This window comes from Orycteropus afer, unplaced genomic scaffold (genome assembly GCF_000298275.1).
Source record: "Orycteropus afer afer isolate SDZICR_OR568_19922 unplaced genomic scaffold, OryAfe1.0 scaffold00392, whole genome shotgun sequence".
Taxonomy (NCBI): Eukaryota; Metazoa; Chordata; class Mammalia; order Tubulidentata; family Orycteropodidae; genus Orycteropus; species Orycteropus afer.
This window is the reverse complement of record NW_006921979.1, coordinates 2,890,691-2,913,183: the sequence shown is the minus strand read 5'-3', so window position 1 is coordinate 2,913,183 and position 22,493 is coordinate 2,890,691. Positions and strand designations below refer to the sequence as shown.

The window sequence follows — 22,493 nt, the reverse complement described above, 5'->3', positions numbered from 1 at the left end:
ATTCATTCACTCAAATGTTTTTTGAGCAAGGACTATATAATCTAAAAATAAGATTTAGCAATTAGGCAAGTTTAAGATTTCTAACATCATTCCTTCCAGAAACCCCTTTCCTCCCTTTTTCTACTAAAAGATTTATCACTGAGGTGGTAGCCATCTCCAGGTTCAAAATTGTACAAATTTTTCTCTTCCCTGAGAAAAGCAAAGGGGACATGGCTGGCTCATTGTTGGCTTGAGTTGCTTTTGGCATACAGATTTCTGCTCAATCTTAAACATTATTTTTACTTGTGTTTTGTCTTCTTGCTCTTCTAGAAAAAAAACTATCCGAGATGACTGTCACTTACTCCAGTAAAGTAGCAAATGCGACTTTTTTTGGATTTCATAGGTTACTCCTCAAGTGGAGAGGCAGCATCTACAAACTACTATACAGGGAATTTATTGCTTTTGCTATTCTTTACACAGCAATAAGTTTGGTGTACAGGTACTTTCCTTTGCATGTCTTCTTATATGGCCATCAAATATCATGTAAGAATACAGTCTCAAAAATTTGAATTCTCTGGTTGCCGCTGACCTTTGCATTACGTAACCTCTTCTTTTGCATGAACCTCTCTGATGTCATCTTCTCCTCAGACAGGATATTTAAATCCATACCTAACCATTTTTAGAATGTTAAGTCTACTCTGTCATATTCAGGTGGCTCTAATTCCAGCCCCATATTAATTATTAGGTATTATCATACTTCACCAATGTTGCTATAGGCATAAAATGGACTTAGATCTTGACTACGTGATGATTTTGAATGGCAAGGTATATAGGTGGTTAATTATTTGTGCCTCTGTCAATGTGTCATTCAGTTTCACTTTGTGATTTGACAGTTTGTAGCAATTGCATAAGTAATTCACATGTTCATGAACAGTGTACATTAGATAACATGCCTTTATTTTGCCTAAAATGATAAAAGCTTATCCGTAATAGTGCCCATAAACCTTGATAATACTTCAGCTGAAAAAAAAAAAGGCCTCAGGCTTAATTTGTTTTCTTTGTATCTTCCAAATTCCAGACATTTTATCATAAAAACAGATGCTTACTCTTTATAACATTACAGCCTATGCCTGCCAGATTGACAGAAAATTTCACCAATATCATGTCCCATAAATACTTCTAGGACTAAAAATTATAGTCTTGATAAATTATCAGTATCGTGAAAGGGAAGCTTTATGGGGTTTATTATTAAAATTGTTTGCGTACATTTCTTCTCTAAAAGAAGGTAAACTTAAAATAGAAAAACTAAAGGTTTTTGAGGTCATAGTGCCACCTTTTCTGTCTACGTCACTGTTGCTTTTATTCTGCACAAAGATGAAGAAATCTGTCTATCTTTGCTTTCACCTGCATTCTTCCTTACAGCAATAGGACCCCATTTGGAAAAGAAGAATATTCATTTAGCTAGCTGATAATTTTCAAGAGTAAAATAGGAAGAGCTATTTCACTACACATCCAAATTACTCTTCCAAACAAATGTACATATTGGTATACATTTTGGCAAAAACATCTTTGAGAGGAAAGTCTTATTAAAAACCATTAATAATTTTTCAGATACATTTTATATAATGTAATACTATTTTGACTTTAATGTGTTATCTAAGCCTTCGGAATATGAAGTAGTGGAAGACACAATGACGTTCCAGGATAACTGTCTCATTAGTTTATTTTTACTAATCTAAGTTTATTGCTGCTACTGCTGCTTAGAATAGCATAGTCCTAAAAACCATTACAACATAGCCAGAAATGTCCCATGGAGTCTCAACTTTTGCTGCAATGCCATGCCATACACCCCATAAAACTGTATGTACATATTTTCCTAAAGACAAAGAGTACTTACATCTATTACAATAATCATAAGGTCAAATTAGCCTTCATTTTTTTAAAGTTCAAGTGTAAAATTTGTTAAAATGTGTCCTTATATCCTGAACAATAGTGTAACAAAAAGTATAGACTGAAGTCGTGAAGAAAGTCAAATACTCATGTGGAAAATATATAGCTTTATTCTCGTGTCTACTAATGGCCCTAAGTGGTCTTGTTTTAAAATTAATTCTCTTGTAAGTAAATAATTTTACTCAGTGAAAAATCATGAGGCAAAACCAGAATTTATTAATTTGGTTATAGCTCTTCCTACTTGGGGATGAATTTGATGAAAGAAGCTCTGTAGTTGTTACAAAGTGCCGTTGAGTTGGTTCCTATTCGTAGAAACACTTTGAACAACAGAACGGAACACTGCTCCTGCACCATCCTCACCATCGTTGCTAAATTTGAGCCCATCTCATGGAGAACCTTTCTCTTTTTCACTGACCATCTACATTACCAAACATGATGCTCTTCTCCAGGAAGGGATCCCTCCTGATAATATGTCCAAACTACATGAGATGAAGTCAAAATGATGTTATTTAATTCTTATAATATCCCTGAGACATGGGTATTATTACAAATGAGAAAACTGAGGCTCAGTTAAATCCATGAAAGCCAGAACTCGACAGGACTGCTTTGTTTTGCAGGCTTTTGCAAGTTTTTCACATTGGACAGGGAAGTCTCACGACTTTCCTAGAGTTTGTTTGAGGGCAAAATATGAGTTTTCCTTCTCTGACAGGTTGCCTCCTTACAGAGGTCCCAGCTTTCCCAGGTTTTACTGTCATTTGAAAATAGGCTTAAGATACAAAGCTATAAGTGGCAAGTCTGGGATTCAAACCTGGGTTTGTGTGACCCTAAAGTCCATGTTTTCCACATTTAAATCATCTTTGATGATTTCATTTGTGCATCAGAAACCAGTCTGGCTGTAAGTTGTCATCAGCATGACCCTGCTAGATCCTGAGAAGCACCCCGTTGGTGCCTCTTGCAGTCTTTCGCAGTTCAGTAACACTGACACCTCCTCCGGTGCTGAGGCAGGAACTCCAAACCCACTCACAACTGTACGCCTTCTTTGTCAGCACTTTCAGCTCCCAATAGTTCATGCCATCAGATTGGCTGCTTACTCTTATCTCATTATCTCTCTACTTCCTTTATCAAAGTTCTACTGACCCAAATGGGCATCTGACGCTGGTTATAATGGATCTTCCTAGGATCCTCCCTCCCTTGGAACAGCTACAGTCATTACTTTATGCAAAGTCAGTTGTCCATATTTTGATCATTATTATTAACCTGACTTCTGACATTTCTTCTAACTCTGAACCTCCTGCCTACAATATAAATCTCAATAATAGTCCCATGAAATGCAGTTAGGTTTAACAATACCAGAAAATGGGTTTGGGCAGGTTGGGTCAGATCTAAAATATACATTTGGAGACAGCAACTACATTTAATCATAAAAGCTTCCATTTATAATTGTTCCATCTGTTTCATTTTTACATTTAAAATAACTGTGGACTTTAAAATAGATCATTATAATATCCCTTGAAGTACAACATGTGCAATCAAGAGTATGCTAAGTGTCATATTCAGGAGACAGTAAGATCAAGATGTCAAATTCAGGGTTATTATTTAACACTCAGTTAACAATAACTCTAATCCAGATTTTGCTCCAATGCCAATGCATTGACTATATAGAAGTTTTAAAATTTAAAATGAAATCCCACTATTTAATGACCAATAACATTAGTACATAAATTAAGCAATTAAAAAGCTTTCGAGCCACATCAACTCAGGTAAAAAGAAAGAAGTTATTGCTCATTCAAAAAAGCAAAATTAAGATTATTTGTGCTTAGTTGTTTGCACTTAATGTCACTTGCAAAGCAGGTGCAGAAGAATAATATCATAAAGGGCTGTGCATTTTATTTTTGCTCCAGATTCTTACTTACAGGAGCCCAAAAACGTTACTTTGAAAAATTATCAATTTACTGTGACAGATATGCTGAACAAATTCCAGTAACCTTTGTGCTTGGTAAGTATAGGTCACACACAGAATGCAGCCACACAGCTGTCTCCGTTAGGATGACACCGATGACTCTGCATGGGAGTGTTTCCAAGCTGAGAGGCATGCCCGAAAAGCCACTGCTTGCAATAGAACCACAGCCATCCATAAGGTTTGCCTTCAGGGCTGCTTTTGCTAAATTAACGCCAAGCAAGTCTGAGGTAATAATCTGCGCTTGGACAACTAAGCTTTCCCTCCACTAACTCCATTTTTGCAGTCAATATATGAGTTCTAATACTCACTTACTGGGTGCCATGGTGTTACCAGGCACGGATAATATTTCTCTCTGGAGGGCAAAAGCATAAGCTATGAATAACATCTTTTTATACTCCAGACCGCCCCCACCAAAAAAAGGCTAAAATTCTGCTAAAACCATCAACGTTGATGCATCTGCCGTGAGGTTTGTGATTTCCTCTTACTCTGCAGGGTTTTATGTTACTTTGGTTGTGAACCGATGGTGGAACCAGTTTGTGAATCTGCCCTGGCCAGACAGGCTGATGTTCCTCATCTCCAGCAGTGTCCACGGGAGTGACGAGTACGGGCGCATGCTCAGAAGGACACTGATGCGCTACGTAAATCTCACATCCCTGCTCATCTTCCGCTCAGTGAGCACAGCTGTATACAAAAGGTTCCCAACAATAGATCATGTGGTTGAAGCAGGTATTGTGCATGGACTTTTCCCAGTCTTTAAATGTCCTTTGAAAATTCCCTTTATTTATTCATTAATTCAAGAAACATGTCTTGATTACCTATTATGTACCAGAAGAAGCCGTGGTGGGGCAAGAGTTAAGCACTGGGGTGCTAACCAAATGGCCAGCATTTGAACCCACCAGCCACTCCATGAAAGACCTAGCAATGTGCTCCTGTAAAGATTACAGCTTAGGCAACCCTATGGGGCAGTTCTACTCTGTCACATAGAATCACTATGAGTCCAAAATTGATTCAAAGGCACCCAACAACAACATGTATGAACCAGAAAAAAAAAAAAAAAAAAAGTCTAAAGGGGCAAAGATAAATAAAACATAGTTCCTGCCCTTAAAAAGTTTAGTTGGTGAGCAGGGGAGGGGAGACAGCAGACAGTCACATTGCCTTTAGGTCAACATAATGATGATCATACTTATTAAAAACAACCTGTAATATTATCATGCATTTTTTTTCCTAGCACTTGGTAATTTATTCACTTTCATAGATGTGTTTTCATTTGAACCTCAAAAAACCTGAGGAAAATTAGGAAACAGATGCAGAGAGGTTATAAGCTGCCCTGGATCACACAGCTAATAAATGGGACAGTACAATTTAGGCTCGGAACTACCAAGTTAATGCTTGTCCTACTACACAAGCTGAATCTGATAAAGGCAGCCATGAGGGGTCTCATCTAGGCATACCTTGAGAGGTTTAAAAAAAAAAAAAGGCTGCTTCACTGTGGATCTATTGTCTCCCCTATTCTACAACATAGATATAGTCATTCTGTCTGGGCTCCTGGATACAGCACGCTGAGAACAAATCATGTTTGAAAGGTGGTTCTTTTTGGTGTGTTAATGTTTAGCAAAGAAGCTGTGAAATCAGCCTTCCATACTGTGAGAATTAAATGAGATAAAGCCTCGCAGGTGCTGAATAAATGTTGGTTGTTGTGTCTGGGTTGCTGTTAACAGGACTGATAGCTTGTTGGAATGTATTAATGACCACATAAATGATATAAGAACCATGAGATGCTTCTTTCTTTATATTGGGTACAGTCTCAAATTAGGGTGCTGTATCCAGTCTCCTTTACTTAAATGTCTTGAAAATAGAAAAAAAAAATAAGAATAATATTCTTGTGAAAATATTTTCTTGACTTCCATTTTTGCTTATTTTGATTTGCTTTCTTAGGTAAGCATTATAGCATAGTGGCTAAGAGTACAGAGTTAAGGCTTAGAATCCTTCCTCTACCGCTTACTAGCTACATGACCTTGTGTGAGTTACTTAACCTTCCTGTGCCTCAATTTCCTTACCCTCAAAGTGGACATAGAATAGTTTATAATAACACCTATCTCATATCCTTGTTAGGATTAAATAGGTTGATTTTTGCAAAGTGTTTAGAGCAATACCTGGAGCATGGTAAATGCCACATGAGTTCTTGCTATTATTAAGGAAATAGCTCGTACAATTGTATGACATAGCTCTTGAGTCATTTGAGAAGACCCATTGTTGACATTACATCCTGGGTCTTCTTGACCAATTAGACCAGGATGTTGTGGAAATCCAGGCAGAAATAGAGAAGGAGAGGTGTAGGTGATATTGTTAGGGGAATAAATGTAATGTGAAAGAGTAATGCGATGCATGGAATTGGTTAAGGATTCAGGTGGAGGATATGAAAGACCAGGCAGACTCAGGTGTTTTGTTTTAAATCGGGAGGAATTTTTAAAAATTAACTGCTACCTCTTCCTTCAAATTTCGAAGTTGAATACTGATCAGAATGACCGAGTTGAAAAAAAATGCTGTTTGCTAACTAAATGTCTTACCTTAATGTCTAAAGGATTAAATACAATAAGAATCACATCCTCTGTGGGCTATCATCATTTTAAGAAAGACAGAAACAAGAAAGATTTGACCCATTCCAAATTGATGAGCAAGAGGTGAAAATTTGCTTGGATGAATAAAGATGATATTTCTCTAGACCTGACGCATCCTTGGAATGAAGAGTGTACCTCCTGACAGGAATCAGATGCCAGGCTCAATTCTCAAAGCAGATCTCTTTCTCTGAGCGTCACCTTCGTATTAAAAGCACACCAAGAGGAAGCCAGGATAGCTGAAGATGGAAAGGCAAGAGCTCAGGGAGGGCTGAGTTGAGCTCAGGTGTCAGGGGCAAGTAGACATGATGAGGTATATGGGTTGGCTTCAAGACTTTTCTTAAACTAAACAAGAACAGCAACAACAACAACAAAAAAAAACTGTGTCATCAATTTGATTCTGACTCACAGTGACTCTATAGGACAGAGTTGAACTACTCCACAGGGTTTCCAATGCTCTAAATCTTTATGGAAGCGGACTGCCTCACCTTTCTCCAGCGGAGCTGCTGGTGGGTTCAAACTGCAGACCCACGGTATGCTTTAACTACTGTGCCACCAGAGCTCCTTTTAGTGATGTGAAACAGCAACAATTAAGGAGAGTAGATTCAAGGTTATAGTCATGCTGGAGGCTCCAGAATTATAAAGAGGGACTTCAGGGCTGCAGTGTGGTCGGAGACACTGTCTGCGGAATTTGGATTTGAGCTGTTTGAGCATAGCAAGTATTGTTTTGACTTAGACTTATTTGTTCATTTGGAGTTGCTGAGAAAGAGAGGGAAGAGAACCGATGAGGTAATCACTGATTATTTCACTGAAAAGGTCACTCTTGCCCTCTGACCTTTTGGAAAGTCAGGAAGAGGGTTTAGTGGAACAGTTTGTGCCCTCAGGAATATAAGTTTTGTGTGTCTGGCATCAAGGCAAAAGTTTCAAGCCACTACCTTCTGAGTCGGGAGGGACATTTCAGAAGCCAAGTCCCCTAGGTGGGCACTCTCTCTGTGGATGGGCAGCACTGACTCCCTGAGCTTCCTGCTCCTTTTTCCAGCAGATGACTGACTCAGAGTGTGCATGGGGTCGGTTTCCAAGTTCTCCCAAGTGGGCACAGGCCTCTACCCCTTCCTCACTGTCCCATGCTTATGCCAAGGTTTCTGGGAAGAGCAGGAAGTTCAGGGATGCCGGAAAATGTTTGGCAGATCCCCTGAGCCCAGAGCCAGGCACCTGCTCTGCCTGAGGACAGAGAGGGCTGTAAGTAAAATGCTGGGGGGGGGGGGGTGCGGAGTGGCCAATGGGGTAGGGGCAGATAAAAGGAGAATGCAGAGGGCACAAAAAAACTTCTCATCAGTTGACTCCCGACATAAAATCACCTGGAAGGAAAAGTACAAGTTCTCAAACTTTAGAGCCCACTGCCCTAGAGTCCATCCCGACTGCTGCTAACCCTGTGTGTTATACAACTGCTCCATAGGGTTTTCTTATAACCTTTATGGAAACAGATCTCCAGGGCTTTCTTCCACAGAGCTACTGGGTGAACTGCCAACTTTTAGGTTAGTAGTCGAGCATTCATTAAATATTGCTAAAAATCAATATTGCTAAAAATGCAGATTCTGGGTTCCTAACCACAGAGATAAGGAACTCTGGTGGCGTAGTGGATAACGAATTTGGGTCCTAACCAGAAGGTCAGCAGTTCAAACCTACAAGCCGCTCCGGGGAAGGAAGATAAGGCAATACTTCTGTAAAGATTTATAGCCTCGGAAACCCAGTGGGGGTTGCTGTGAGTCAGAATCCACTCGATGGCAATGAGTTTGGTTTCGTTTACCCACAGAGGCTCAGATTCAGTAGGTCGGGGGTGGAGTGAATGAATATATACATTTAATAAGCTTGTAAAGACTCCAGACACACTCTGAGGAATAATCGGCTTTAAGGCAATGGAGTTTCCCTCCAACCTTTTCTCCCTTTTGTTCAGGAAGGCCCTTGCCTACATAGATTCAGTGTTGGCCAGGAGTAAATGAATAGAGGGCATTGACTAAATCTGGATGTACCAGGTCCTGCTAATCCCTACAGCTTCCTTGCTTTGATGTACATACTTTAAGGATGTATATATCTTTCTGAATTATCTTTCACAGAACTTAGCAACCAAAAACCAAACCTACTGCCATCAAGTCAATTCCGACTCATAGCGACCCCCTTTGGTTTTCCAAGGTAGTAAATCTTCACGAGAGTAGATTGCCCAGTCTTCCTTCAATGGAGTGGCTTGTGGGTTTGAACTGCCAACCTTCTGGTTAACAGTCAAATGCTTTAGGCACTGTGTCACCAGAGCTCCTTACCAAATCAAACCAAACGCACTGCCAGGAAGTCAAATCCGACCCATAGCAAGCCCTCCTTGGGTTTCCGAGGCTGGTATCACTACAGAAGTAGATTGCCCAACCAACCTTCCTTCTGAGGAGTGGCCAGTGGGTTTGAACTGCCAGCCTTCTGATTAGCAGTCAAATGCCTTAGGCACTACACCACCAGAGCTCCTTAGAACCACAGTATTCAATAAATTTGGGGTGAAAAGTTAAAGTCACCAGCTTTCCTCACTCTTCATATTACCTTTCAATCAACAGACATGCTACATGGAGGGGAGGGCATTCGTGTTGCCCAAAATAAACAATAACTATGCTTGTTTGTTTTCTGTCTTGAAGCCAAGAAAGGACTCACTAGCAAAATTTAATTCATACTCCTGAGTAAAATATAACCAGAGATAAAGTTACTCTTTGGTCAAATGACAGAGATTGCAGCCAATATACAAATGCTGTTGTTGTTGTTATGTGCCGTTGAGTCGGCCCCGACTCATAGCGACCCCTCCTTGGGTTTCCGAGGCAGTATCACTGCTCATTTTTTTAAAATTCTGCTATAAATCACAAGAATATAACTGATAGACAATCAATATGAAGTGTTAGAAAAGTTCCATTTAAAGGAAAGATAGCTATGGCATGTCTTTAAACATAAAGCCAAGGCAGGTTAAGTTTATCTACTAACTTCTTATATAAAATTTAATCATGATCTACAAGTCTTTAAAAATAATAATGATAAGCAGATTATCTGGATCATGAAACAATTCTGAGATTGCATTGAGAAACAAGTAGGGAATTACTAGATTCATTTTGATTTTTGACCCCTAGAGTTAGTTCAATTCTCCAGGCATTGGCAGAACCCTTCTAAGCTAGTGTAAATAACCTAAGTGTTATCTCAAAATAGTCTTCTGTTGGTAAATATTGACTTAGTATTTGTTATTCTGTTTATTTCAGACACTGAATGAACAAAGTCTTCATTTAGTAGAACACGAAATTTTGAAACACTGATGTATATCAGCATTTCCTGCCAAGCTTAGTAAACATGCCACTCTTTGGACTCAATTCCATTTAAATCACCCAAGAAAATTTAAAACAATACTGATATCTGGACCTCACCATTTGAATCACCTTCTCGGGGGATAAGGCCCAGGCACTGGTATTTTCTGAAAGTACCTACAGAAGGTTCAAAAGGGCAGCCTGTAATGAGAACTCTTGACTAATTGAGTCTGTTTTAGTAGGGCAGGGTGGCACTCAGTTTCTCCATGTTTAACAGGTGCCACAGATGATTCTATACATGGTCCATGGGCCTTATTCTCAAAAACACTGGCCTCAAAAAAAAACCAAACTCACTGCTGTCAAGTCAATTCGACTCATAGTGACCCTTCCTTGGGTTCCCCTATGGAAAAAAACCTTCTGAAAAGCGGCTGGTGGGTTTGAACTACCAGCCTTCTGGTTAGCTGTCAAATGCCTTAGGCACTATGCCACCAGAGGGTCCGAAACACCTAGGTCGTGTCAAAGATCTAGATGACTCCAAAGCTCTATGAGTCAAAGACTCTTAAAATAGGCATGACCCACTTCTCTTTTTACATTTTTTTTTTTGTTACAGTAACACTTCTTAAATAAAACTTGGTCCACAGTAGGGATGGAAAATTACTTAACAGGGTCATTAATACATAAACTGACTACAGATGGGTAAAAACATAAAATGTGTTGTATTAGGGCAAAAACTGATTGTAATATGAATGTGTTATCAGATTTCATAAGCAAATAGTTGCATTTCTGAGACAAAACTAGCTCAAAATTAATATCTAACAAAAATAAATTTTATAAAAAAGATTTTGATCAGAAAATATGATTACTATTAAGTCATAATTAACATTTAGAAGCATAGTGATTGCAGCATTATTTTTAATAGCAAAAACTTAAATGTCTATCACAAGAGGACCGTTGTTGTTAGGTGCCATTGAGTAGGCTCTGACTCATAGTGACCCTATGGACAACAGAATGAAATACTGTGGTCCTTTGCCACCCTCACAATCCTTGCCATACCTGAGCCCATTGTTGCAGCCACTATGTCAATGCATCTCGTTGAGGGCCTTCCCCTTTTTCATTGACCCTCCACTTTACCAAGCATGATATCCTTCTCTGGGGAATGGTCCTTTCTGACAACATGACCAAAGCAGGTGAGATGAAGTCTGGCTATTCTCCATTCCAAGGAGCATTCTGGCTGTACTTCGTCCAAGACAGATTTGTTTGTTCTTTTGGCAGTCCATGGTACTTTCAGTATTCTTCACCAACACCACAACTCAATAGCATCAACTCTTCTTTGTTCGGTCTTCCTTGTTCATTGTCCAGCTCTCAAATGCGTATGTCATAGTTGGGTTACGTGCACCCTAGTCTTCAAAGAGTCATCTTTGCTCTTCAGCACTTTAAAGAGATCTTTTGCAGCAGATTTACCCAATGCATTACATCGTCTGATGTCTTCATTGCCACTTCCATTGGTGTTAATTGTGGAACCAACTAATAAGAAATCTTTAACAACTTCAGTCTTTTCTCCATTAATTGTAGTGCTGCTTATAGGTCCAGTTGTGAGGATTTTCATTTTCTTTATGTTGAGATGTAATCCATGCTGCAGACTGTAGTCTTTAATCTTCATCAGTAAGTGCTTCAAGTCATCCTCACTTTCAGCAAGCAAAGTTGTGTCATCTGCGTATTACAGGTTGTTAATAAGTTTTCCTCCAATCCTGATGTGACGTACATCTTCATATAGTCCAGCTTCTCAGATTATTTGCTCATCATACAGATTGAATAAATATGGTGAAAGGATACAGCCCTGACACACTTCATTCCTGATTTTAAACCATGCAGTGTCCCCTTGTTCTGTTTGAATGACAGCCTCCTGGTCTATGTACAGGTTCCTGATGAGCACAATCAAGTGTTCTGGAATTCCCATTCTTCCCAATGTGATGCATAATTTGTTATGATCCACACAATCAAATGCCCTTGCATAGTGAATAAAACACAAGTAAACATCTTTCTGGTATTCTTTGCTTTCAGCCAAGATCCATCTGACATCAGCAATGACATCCCTCATTCTACATCCTCTTCTGAATCCAGCTTGCATTTCTGGAAGTTCTCTGTCAATATACTGCTCCAACCAGTTTTGAATTATCTTCAGCAAGATTTTACTTGCATGTGATATTAATGATATTGTTCGATAATTTCCATATTCTGTGGGATCATCTTTCTTTGAAATTGGTACAAATAGGGATTTTTTCCAGTCAGTTGGCCAGGTTCCTGTCTTTCATATTTCTTGGCATTGACAAGTGAGCCTCCAGTGCAGCACCCAGTTGTTGAAACATCTCAATGGGTATTCTGTTAGTTAATTCCTGGGGCCTTGTTTTTCGCCAACTCCTTCAGTGCAGCTTCAACTTTTCCCTTCAATACCATTGGTTCTTGAACATATGCCACCTCCTGACATGGATGAAGATCGACCCGTTCTTTTTGGTACAGTGATTCTGTGTATTCTTTCCATCTTCTTTTGATGCTTCCTGCATGCTTCAATATTTTGCCCATAGAACCTTTCAATATTGCAACTTGAGGCTTGAATTTTTTTTCTTCATTCTTTCAGCTTGATAAATGCCAAGTGTGTTCTTCTCTTGGTTTTCTAACTCCAGGTCTTTGCACATTTCATTAAAATAATTGACTTTGTCTTCTCGAGCTGCTCTTTGAAATCTTCTGTTTAGCTCTTTTATCTTGTTATTTCTTCCATTTGCTTTAGCTACTGTCCACTCAAGGGCAAGTTTCAGAGTCTCTTCTGTCGTCCATTTTGGTCTTTTCTTCCTTTCTTTTCTTTCTAATGACCTTTTGCTTTCTTCATGGATGATGTTCTTGATGTCATCCCACAATTCCTCTGGTTTTCAGTCATTGGTGTTCAATGCATCAAATCTATTCTTTAGATGGTCTCTAAATTCAGGAGAGATATAATCAAGGTCATATTTTGGCTCTCGTGGACTTCTTTTAATTGTCTTCACCTTCAACTTGAACTTGCATGCAAGCAATGGATGGTCTGTTCCATAATCAGCTGCTGGCCTTGTTTTGGCTGAAGATATTGAACTTCTCCATCACCTCTTTCCACAGATGTAGTCGATCTGATTCCTGTGTACTCCATCTGGTGAAGTCCATGTGTATAGCCATCATTTATCTTGTTGAAAAAAGGTATTTGCAATGAATAAGTCATTGGTCTTGCAAAATTCTATCATGTGCTCTCTAGCGTTATTTCTATCACCAAGGCCATATTTTCCAACTATCATGATTCTTCTTTGTTTCCACCAGTGATAATCAACACATCTTGATTTCATGTTTGGTCAATTTCAGACTGAAGAATTTGGTAAAAATCTTCAATTTCCTCATCTTTGGCTTTGGTGATTGGGGCATAAATTTGAATAATAGTAGTATTAACTGGTCTTCCTTGTAGGTGTATGGATATTATCCTATCACAGACAGCATTATACTTCAGCATAGATCTTGAGACATTCTTTCTGATGATGAATGTCATGCCATTCTTCTTCAACTTGTCATTCCACCACAGTACAACAAACTGACAGATGAGTGGTGGACAAGAGGACTAGTTAAATGAAATATGGTATACAATTAACTAGAATGCAGCTATTGAAAAGAATTATGCTGCTCTCTACATAATAAGAGAAAAAAACCTCCAAGATACTACTGAAAATAGAAGCAAATGGCAGATATGTATGTAGTATAAAATTCTTTATGTTTTAAAAAAATAGATCTATATAAAAATCCATGGAATTTCTCTGCAAAGGTACATAATAAACTGGTCATAGTGATTTTCTCCAGAGAAGGAAACTATTTGCTAGAGAAATGACACTTTCTTTCCCCACTAATATGCCTTTGGTCTTTCTGGATTTTTGTACCATTTGAATTATTCTTTCAAAAATTTTTAAAAAATAAAGATGAAGTGTATACTATAAGCTTTTATAATGCATCTTTGTGTAAATAAACTCTGGTACATAATAGACATTCAATAGATGTTTGTTTATTAACTTTACCCATAGACTTATTCCCCCTCTCCTATTATTCAAATCTCCTCTTTTCTTGATGGGTTTGGGGGGATCCTTTCACATAATTTAGGCATAATGCTAAGCACTTCCCATATGTTCGTCATCTCAGGTAATTGTACAACATCCCTGAGAAGCAGATATTATCACCTCTCTTTTACAGATTAGAAAACTAAGGCTCAGAGAGGTTGCTGTAGGCTCACAAATGGTGTATTTGATATTTTTATATATATTAAAGAAGCACTTTTTAAATATATGCAAAATGTTGTGAGGACTATGAAGGTTATTAGCCTCTTTGCCCCTCAAAGAGCTCTTAATTATGGTATGTTATTATATTTTATTACTTTAATCCTAACATTGTAAGTATTATCGTTCCCAATTTTAAATGAGTAAACCAAAACCTGGAGAAGAAACATTCCCCAACTATCCTAGTCAATATTTAATGTCTCCTTACTTCCTACTGTAGGAGCTCTGGTAGCATAGTGCCTAAAGCACTTGACTGCTAACCAGAAGGCTGGTAGTTCAAACCCACCAGCCACTCCTCAGAACGAAGGTTGGGCAATCTACTTCTGTAGTGATACTGCCTCGGAAACCCAAGGAAGGATCGCTATGAGTCGGGTCCTACTCAATGACACATAACAACAACAGTATTTCCTACTGGTCTTTTCTATTACAGACTGTCAGCATGCATTTTTAAATGTCACCATACATTGTGATATATATTGATATTTAACTTGTGTGTGTGTAGAGGTGGTGTACACACACACACACACACACATTCTTTGTCTCTAATACAAGTATAAACTACTTGAGACAGGAAACTTTATTTTATATTTCTTTAGTATCTCTCCATTGTATACTGACATGTAGACACGAAAATACATAGGGTGATGTATTAGTGCTAATCTAAGTCTGTATAATTTAGCTATTCTTCTTTTGTGCAAAGGGTTTATGACAGCAGATGAAAGAAAATTATTTGACCACCTCAAATCTCCTCATCTGAAATACTGGGTTCCGTTCATCTGGTTTGGAAATCTCGCAAGTAAAGCCCGGAATGAAGGTAGAATCAGAGACAGTGTTGATCTACAATCACTGATGACTGTGAGTATATCATACAGGAAAAGATGCTAATCAGAGGCCAAGAGGGTCCTGGCTATAACAGACTAGACCAGGAAGCATCTGCTTTGTTCAATTCTGGTTCTAAAGAAACGTGAAAGATTGGGCTGGTATTAGAATCTCCAACAGAGCTAGCAGAGACAGCGCACAGATCGACTGGAAGCTCTGTTTTAAACAGAATGATGCTCTGTAGGAGGCTGTGTTAAGAGTACGCCTTGATTGATCAGCAGGGTCAGCCAGGGCTCTGAAGGATGTGGCACACTTGCATGTTTGTCGTCCCCAGCTCCAGAATCCTGGAATAAAATCTGGAGTGTAAATAAACCTCCCAGAAGAAAATGTGGAGTAGAAATAAACTTCCCAAAAACTGAGAGTAATCCAAGGTCAAACCAACTTCTCAGATGCTCCAGTAAGCAAAACAGTGTTTTCTCTAAACAAAATAACCCTCAAATCATCTGAGAACCAAATCTGCCTTCAAGTACATGTGTGACAGATATATTTGTGCCATCACAGTCTCCTTCCTGGATTAGGCTAAAAGGAGTGAATAATTTAAAAATAGCTCCCAAATTAATATGAATCTATTTTTCTCAGTTGTAGATAATAACAACTTGTAAAAGGTAAAAAGTCACTAGATCCCAGGTCTTCCTGCTCCAGACAGAGGTTAACAGTCAACATTGCTATTCTAAAGTCCCATTTGTGAGAGGAAAGGTTTAAGATATATTTACCTCTGATTTCTAAAACATATAGAAGCATGTTTTAAAGAGAGAGAGAGAGAAACAAAAAACATTTTGCTTTTCATGTTATTTACCAAAGTGACTACAAATTGCTTATTTAAAATGTAAATCATTGCCTTTCCATCACCATTTTGAACCAATAAACATGGTTGAAATTATGGATTAAATATGTTGTTATTAAATAGGAACTATTTTTATAATGTCTGACTTATTTTAATATTTTAAAAATATGTCCAAATGTATTCATCTTCATGTACATTGTTCAGTGATGTTCATTGTTTGTTATTTCTGTAACTTTCTCTATAATATGTCCTTCAGAACGAATTTAGTAGCCTGGCATCATTTTAAAGACATATTCGTAAAAGATATGCCAACATTCTGAACTCCAGTAAATGTTCATTACCACACTCATTTTAGTAAACTGTGTTCCTGTCTTTCTGGATTAGGAAATGAACCGATACCGCTCTTGGTGCAGCCTCTTATTTGGTTATGACTGGGTTGGGATTCCGCTGGTTTACACCCAGGTATCTAATACTTTGCACGTGCTTTTTGTTTCCACTTGCCCGTCTTGGCTCTCTAGCTCGCTGTGGGTGGCAGCTGTATGTTCTCACTCTGCTTTCTCTCTATTCCAGGTTGTTACTCTTGCTGTCTACACCTTCTTCTTTGCATGTCTGATTGGACGCCAGTTTTTGGATCCCACCAGAGGCTACGCGGGGCATGACTTAGATCTTTATGTTCCAGTCTTTACTCTCCTACAATTCTTCTTCTATGCAGGATGGCTCAAGGTAGCCAGCAGACTCAGTGCCTGAGGCCTGCTCTGTAATCTCTATCATGTTCCCAATGTTCAGACGCTGATCTTTCACTGAGTCTTAGCAAATCACTCATTTAACATGTGATAGCTCTGAGATGTTTTATTTTGCAGCCAAAGATTAAAGTGACAGGGTTGAAGTGAGTACTCCCTTGCAGCTGTCTGAAGCAGCTCGTTTATGCAAAGAAGAATACTCTTTTAAGACTATTGATTTTTTTTAAGTATGTGTGTGCTCCCATTAGGATTACAATGATGTAATTAAAGCAATACACAGTACCCACACTGATATTTTCTACCACAATCAGCAACTAGACAGAGTGAACAAAAGTAAATAAGAAGACTTGAATATCCAGAAAAACCAAACTCACTGCCGTTGAGTTGCATCCAACTCATAGTGACCCCTCCTTGGGTTTCTGAGGCAGTATCACTTAAGCAGTATGTGAGGCTGGTGCAGGACCAGGCAGTGTTTGGTTCTGTTGTACACAGGGTAGCTGAGTGGGAGCCAACTCAGTGGCACCTAACAACAACAATGACATCTTGTTTCAGCTCAAGTCTGTAAAGAATTACTTGCAATTCCCTGGAATTCTACTAGCTGCCCCACAACATTAAATGCATCTCATTTTCAAAACCAGAACTGAGAGCCATGGAAAAATTAATCAGTATCAAAACCAGAAGCACCAAGATTAATGATGGCATTTGATTTGCCACGAGATTAAAAACAGGTCAGAGCAGTGAGAACGGTTATCCAATTATCAGGGTAGCATTTTATTTGTTCCACCACCACCTCCTCTTCTCCTCTCCCCATCCCTCGACCAGATGTGTGTGTTTAAATATCAGGGGCATTATTTTTACATTGCGTTAGTTCTCTTTTGTCAACTTCCAAAAGGGAAGTATGTGATGGAAAAAAAATCAAAGAATTGCATTAGTTGAAATTTAATGACAGTTTGAAATGACTTCAATAAAATAAATTCCCAATGTCGGACCTTCCCAACAGCCACATGTTTTGCACAGTCACAGCCTTCCAAGTTGAGTCAGCATGTTCCCCATAACTACCTTTATTTTCATTGGTTTGGAGCTTAACCAGGAAATATAAATATGTTGGCATTTAAAATTTTACTCCAAAACTAAAGACATGCCTTTTAAAAATGGCAAAAACAGTTTTAACTAGATGATAGTGATTCTTAATTATTTTTACTTCTTTAAGAGAGAGCAAGAGAGACTAATAGCTCTCATTTCCCATCAGAGGACAAAGTAGAGTCTATCACAATTGGCCCAAATGCTCAATCACTCTGGTCTTTCTCTGTCCTTTCCCTTGAGTTGTGCTTTTTATTCTTTGCTCTGTATCCACATGAGGCCACACTGTGAGAAGCAGTTGGCAGTTCCTTCTTATTGGCATGCTTTCTCAAATATTATCCTTTATGCTTAAAAGATACTTTTACAAGGTAAAATATGAAAAGACACACTCTCAGCTCTTTTAAGAGATAGACAACCGTCATAGAAGTGAGGTTTCCGATGCTAATAGGTTGTGTCTCAATTTCTAAATAGCTATTCTGTCTTGACTATTCTGATAGTTACAAATATTTTAAAGTGAAGAAAATCCATCTTAACTTTATGAACAGTATATTATTGAATTACTTGCTGGAAATATAGCCTCCAAGAAAGTAAAGGATATCTTTGTGAGATAGTCAATTCAGAAATGTAGGTATCATTTTGGAAATTTGATGTAGATTGTGATAGCCTATGTAAGAGTGATCCCAAAAAAGTGAAAGTCTAGATATAACAAAAATATTCTCAAGAAGTATCCTCTGACCCATTTAATTTAAGCAGCACGCCAGGCATGAGAAGGTAAATAGCCCCTTGGAACTTGCAGTAAAGGACTTTGACATGGATATTGCTGTGAGACTGACTGATTGGGACCACAGGCTGTCCCCCAGTACTGTCCCTCAGAATTGGGGAAATGTGCTTCTTTAGTAAAACCAAAAAAAAAAAAACCCTCATAGGGACCCCTTCTTGGGTTACACCATAGCTGGCTCTTAATGCTGGGAGCTTTACATAATCCTAATGCCTAATCTCAACCCCACCAGCTCTGCTAACCAGAAGGCTGGTGGACCACCAGCCACTCCATGCAAAGAAGACTGGGCAATCTACTTCCATAAAGATTTACTGCCTCGGAAAACCAGTGAGGGTCACTATGGGTCAGAATTGACTCGTGGTAGTGAGTTTCGGTTTTTTTTTGTTTTTTTTTTTTTTTGGAATTCCAGCTTTATGACTTACTAGCTCTCTAGTGTAGTGCCTAAGGCACTTGACTACTAACCAGAGGGCTAGCAGTTCATACTCACCAGTCACTCTTTGTAAGGAAGGTTGGGCAATCTACTTCCCTAATGATACTCCCTTGGAAACCCAAGGAGTTGCTATGAGTTGGGTCTGACTCTATGGCAAATAACAACAACAATAACAGCTCTCTAACTCATTCATTTAGCAGTTATGTCCAATAATTGTGAAAAAAAAATTATATATTATTTTCTTTAATATTGATTTAAGTCTTTCTTGGCCATTTAATTTTCCTCATGTTTACACTCCATCTTGTCATCTGGGTCCTTATAAATTCCTTGAGAGCAGAGATATAAACCAAAAAAAAAAAAAAAGCCAAACTCACTGCCATTGAGTCTATTCTAACTCATAGTGACCCCATTGGGTTTCTGAGGCTGTAAATCTTTACAGAAGTAGATCACCCCATCTTCCTTCCGCAGAGCAGCTGGTAGGTTTGAACTGCTGACCTTTTGGTTAGCAGCCAAATGCCTTATCCACTACACCACTAGAGCTTCTCAAAGAGAAAGTAGAGAGATGTACCCTTCAAAATGCCCAGCACAGTACCTTACACATAATCTGTGCTCTTTCAATATTCATGCCTTTGATTTGTACCTGAAAATGAATAATTTGGCTCTTAAATAGTGCATGGCTTCCCCTGCAGTGTAGAGCCCGCATTTTCACCAGTTGAATAAACAGAGCCATTTGGAGAGCATGCCTGTGCAAGGTACATCATTCATAGTTTGAGAGTCAAGTCTTGCTTTGTTGAAAAATATCTGTGACTGTCAAACAACCCACTCTCCTCTAGGCTTCATATTATGAAAGTAACAAAAGGAAGCAGAGAGTGAAACAGGGATCATTTTTCAATCTCCACTCTCAGTCTTCATACACATTATGACGGTTTTATTCTGTGTTCTCAACTGCAGGTAGCTGAGCAGCTTATCAATCCTTTTGGAGAAGATGATGATGATTTTGAAACTAATTGGTGCATTGATAGAAATTTGCAGGTTAGAGGAGCTTTTCTTTCCTTTACAAACATTAATAATAAATCACTGCTGTGCTGCAAATCTAAACAGTCTCTGAATTCAGGCTCTGAACTTCCTATAAATGAAATTTTGCAATAAATGAAAAGAAATTTCCTATTCAGTTTGGTGTCTCAGTTCTGTTGTAGCCCCAGAGGTCCCAGGTCTCAGCTGCAGTGTGACTGAGTCTCTTCTAAATAGAATTTTAAGCCAATTGTCAGTTTCTTTATTAGCTTTACCCAGAGTCTTCCATCTTTGTACAGAGTAATGTTTTAATTCACTCTTTAGTCCATTTTCTATTGCTACCCACAGAGATGAACAGTGACATAAATGGGAGACAGACAACATCTGATGTAAGTTCTCAAACTCCTATCACACCACTATCTAGCAGCTGGATACTAGGGACCTGGACCAAACCACCTGTGTCTCACATCTGCCAGAATTACACCAAATGGGCCCCAGGCCCTTACTAGGCATCCCTATGCCAGAGAGGCTTTGCATGAGGAACCAGAGTGAGGGCATTTCCCTTTTAGGAAAGACTCTTCTCAGACCATTCTCTTCCCTGAGAACTGCTTTACAGAGTAAAGGCCTTTACCTTGTTCATTTGTTTTAGCTCTTGAAGAGGCTCAAATATACCACAGATCACATTGTCAATCCATTAGGGAACAGGGATGATGCCTACACTATTCACTATTTGTAAAAATTGGATTCCCAGAGGATTAATAATTCATTCACACATCAATTTGTCCAAACCAAGAGAAATAACCACTACAGCCCCAAGCAGCAGAGATATGCTTTTCCAAACAAGCAAACAAAAAAATCAGAGCATATTAGAAATGACATCAAGTGTAAGTGTGTTTACTGGGTAAACAGAATGGAATATTGAGAATCTTTCATCTTCCTGTCATATGTGGGGTTGCCTGGTTAATGTCAGGATGGCTACTAGACAAGGCAGCAACTTTGAGCAAAGTAGAAAAAAGTACCTACTATGAGCAAATTAAAAAGTGCCTCTCTCAATCAATCATGGGAGAATAGAAGGGCTGTGTATGCATAGGGAGAAATCTCAGGGGGCAGGAGTGCATGGGAGGGAAGGACACAGGGAAGAGGTAACTATGGGCAGGAAGTGGGAAGAGAGCTGTTGCATTGTGAGAAATTGCAGTCAATGTCATGAGACAAAGTATATGTGGACTGCTGTATGGAAAATGAATTTGCTCTGTAAACTTTCACCCAAATCACAATACAATTTTTTAAAAAAAAAAGTAGTAAATATGAGTCAAAATTGAAACATTCATTGGGCGGGGGGGAAGCACCTCTTTCATCCCTTCAGGTAAAATGCAGCTCTAATTGGGGCACGTGGCTTGATGAAGCAATTGTGGGCAGTTTGACAGCCCCATTTACCTCCGTGGGTGGCCAAATGCTCCTGTGCAGCAACTTGTACAAATGTGTTACAACACTGGTGTCAACAGACATGACTATTTGTATATTCAATCATTTAGACTGTTCCTATCCCATTCCAAGTCCTATCCACCTACTGGAACTTATTCCTTTTTTTTTGGATACTATTCACGTCTGAATTATCCTAACACTATAATGATCATTTTAGGTCTCTCTTTTAGCTGTGGATGAAATGCACATGAGCTTACCCAAGCTGAAGAAGGACATTTACTGGGACGATTCTACTGCTCGACCACCATACACACTGGCAGCTGCTGACTACTGCATACCTTCATTTCTGGGGTCAACAACCCAAATGGGGTAAGTACTTTTTTTTTTAATCTTCAGTGTTTAGGAAATAAGTCGATCATTGTTCTGATCTTTTTACACCCTGGTCTTGAAGTTACTTTCATGATTGTTTGCAATTATTATCTTATATCTAGCCTTTTCAAAAATTTTAGATATAATAGACTCAAGGGTATTAGAGAATAAATTGACTATAATTTCTTGTTTAAGCCTAGTATGGTTTACTTTTTGTTTTTTTCTGGTTTAGGCATGTTATTTTGGGAGGAGTGAGTAGAAGATATAATTTGCATTTTACTCTGTTTTTATACCATGGCAAACTTTTCCAATAGCTGTAACCATGCGCTTTTTTCCTACCAACTTGAAGAGTAGTTTAAATGACTATCTTAATTAAATGTATTTTTAACAAATATTCATTGACCACACACCATGTTCAGGCATTGTATTAGGCTGTTTGGAGATAAGCTCCTTTTAAGAAATGGAATGAGTTTTATCAAAGGTTTTCTCTAAGATTATAATTCAGTCCAACTATATAATTCAGTCCGACTATATTCAGTATATCAGGAGCTCTGGTAGCATAGTGCCTAAGGCAGTTGACTGCTAACCAGAAGGCTGGTGATTCAAACCCACCAGCCAGTCCTCAGAAGGAAAGTTGGGCAATCTACTTCCATAGTGATACCGCCTTGGAAACTCAAGGAGGGGTCGCTATGAGTCAGGTCTGACTCGACGGCACATAACAACAACAACAATATTCAGTATATGAGTCACTGTCTGATTAGAGGATTTAATATAATTGTTGTTGTTGTTGTTATGTGCCGTCGAGTCGGCCCCAACTCATAGCGACCCCTCCTTGGGTTTCC

At 38.7% G+C, this 22,493-nt stretch overlaps 1 protein-coding gene across 1 annotated transcript in view; it reads left to right on the top strand.

Annotated features, from left to right (window-relative positions):
• Positions 1–326: 326 nt before the first annotated feature.
• BEST3 (bestrophin 3) overlaps positions 327–22,493 on the top strand; it is a 51,943-nt gene continuing 29,776 nt past the window's right edge. Inside the window, exons 1-8 of the mRNA XM_007953404.1 lie at positions 327–478; positions 3,831–3,925; positions 4,382–4,615; positions 14,859–15,013; positions 16,206–16,283; positions 16,392–16,544; positions 19,801–19,881; positions 21,500–21,651. Of these exons, the coding sequence (XP_007951595.1) occupies positions 327–478; positions 3,831–3,925; positions 4,382–4,615; positions 14,859–15,013; positions 16,206–16,283; positions 16,392–16,544; positions 19,801–19,881; positions 21,500–21,651 (1,100 nt within the window). The remainder of the gene's footprint in view (positions 479–3,830; positions 3,926–4,381; positions 4,616–14,858; positions 15,014–16,205; positions 16,284–16,391; positions 16,545–19,800; positions 19,882–21,499; positions 21,652–22,493) is intronic.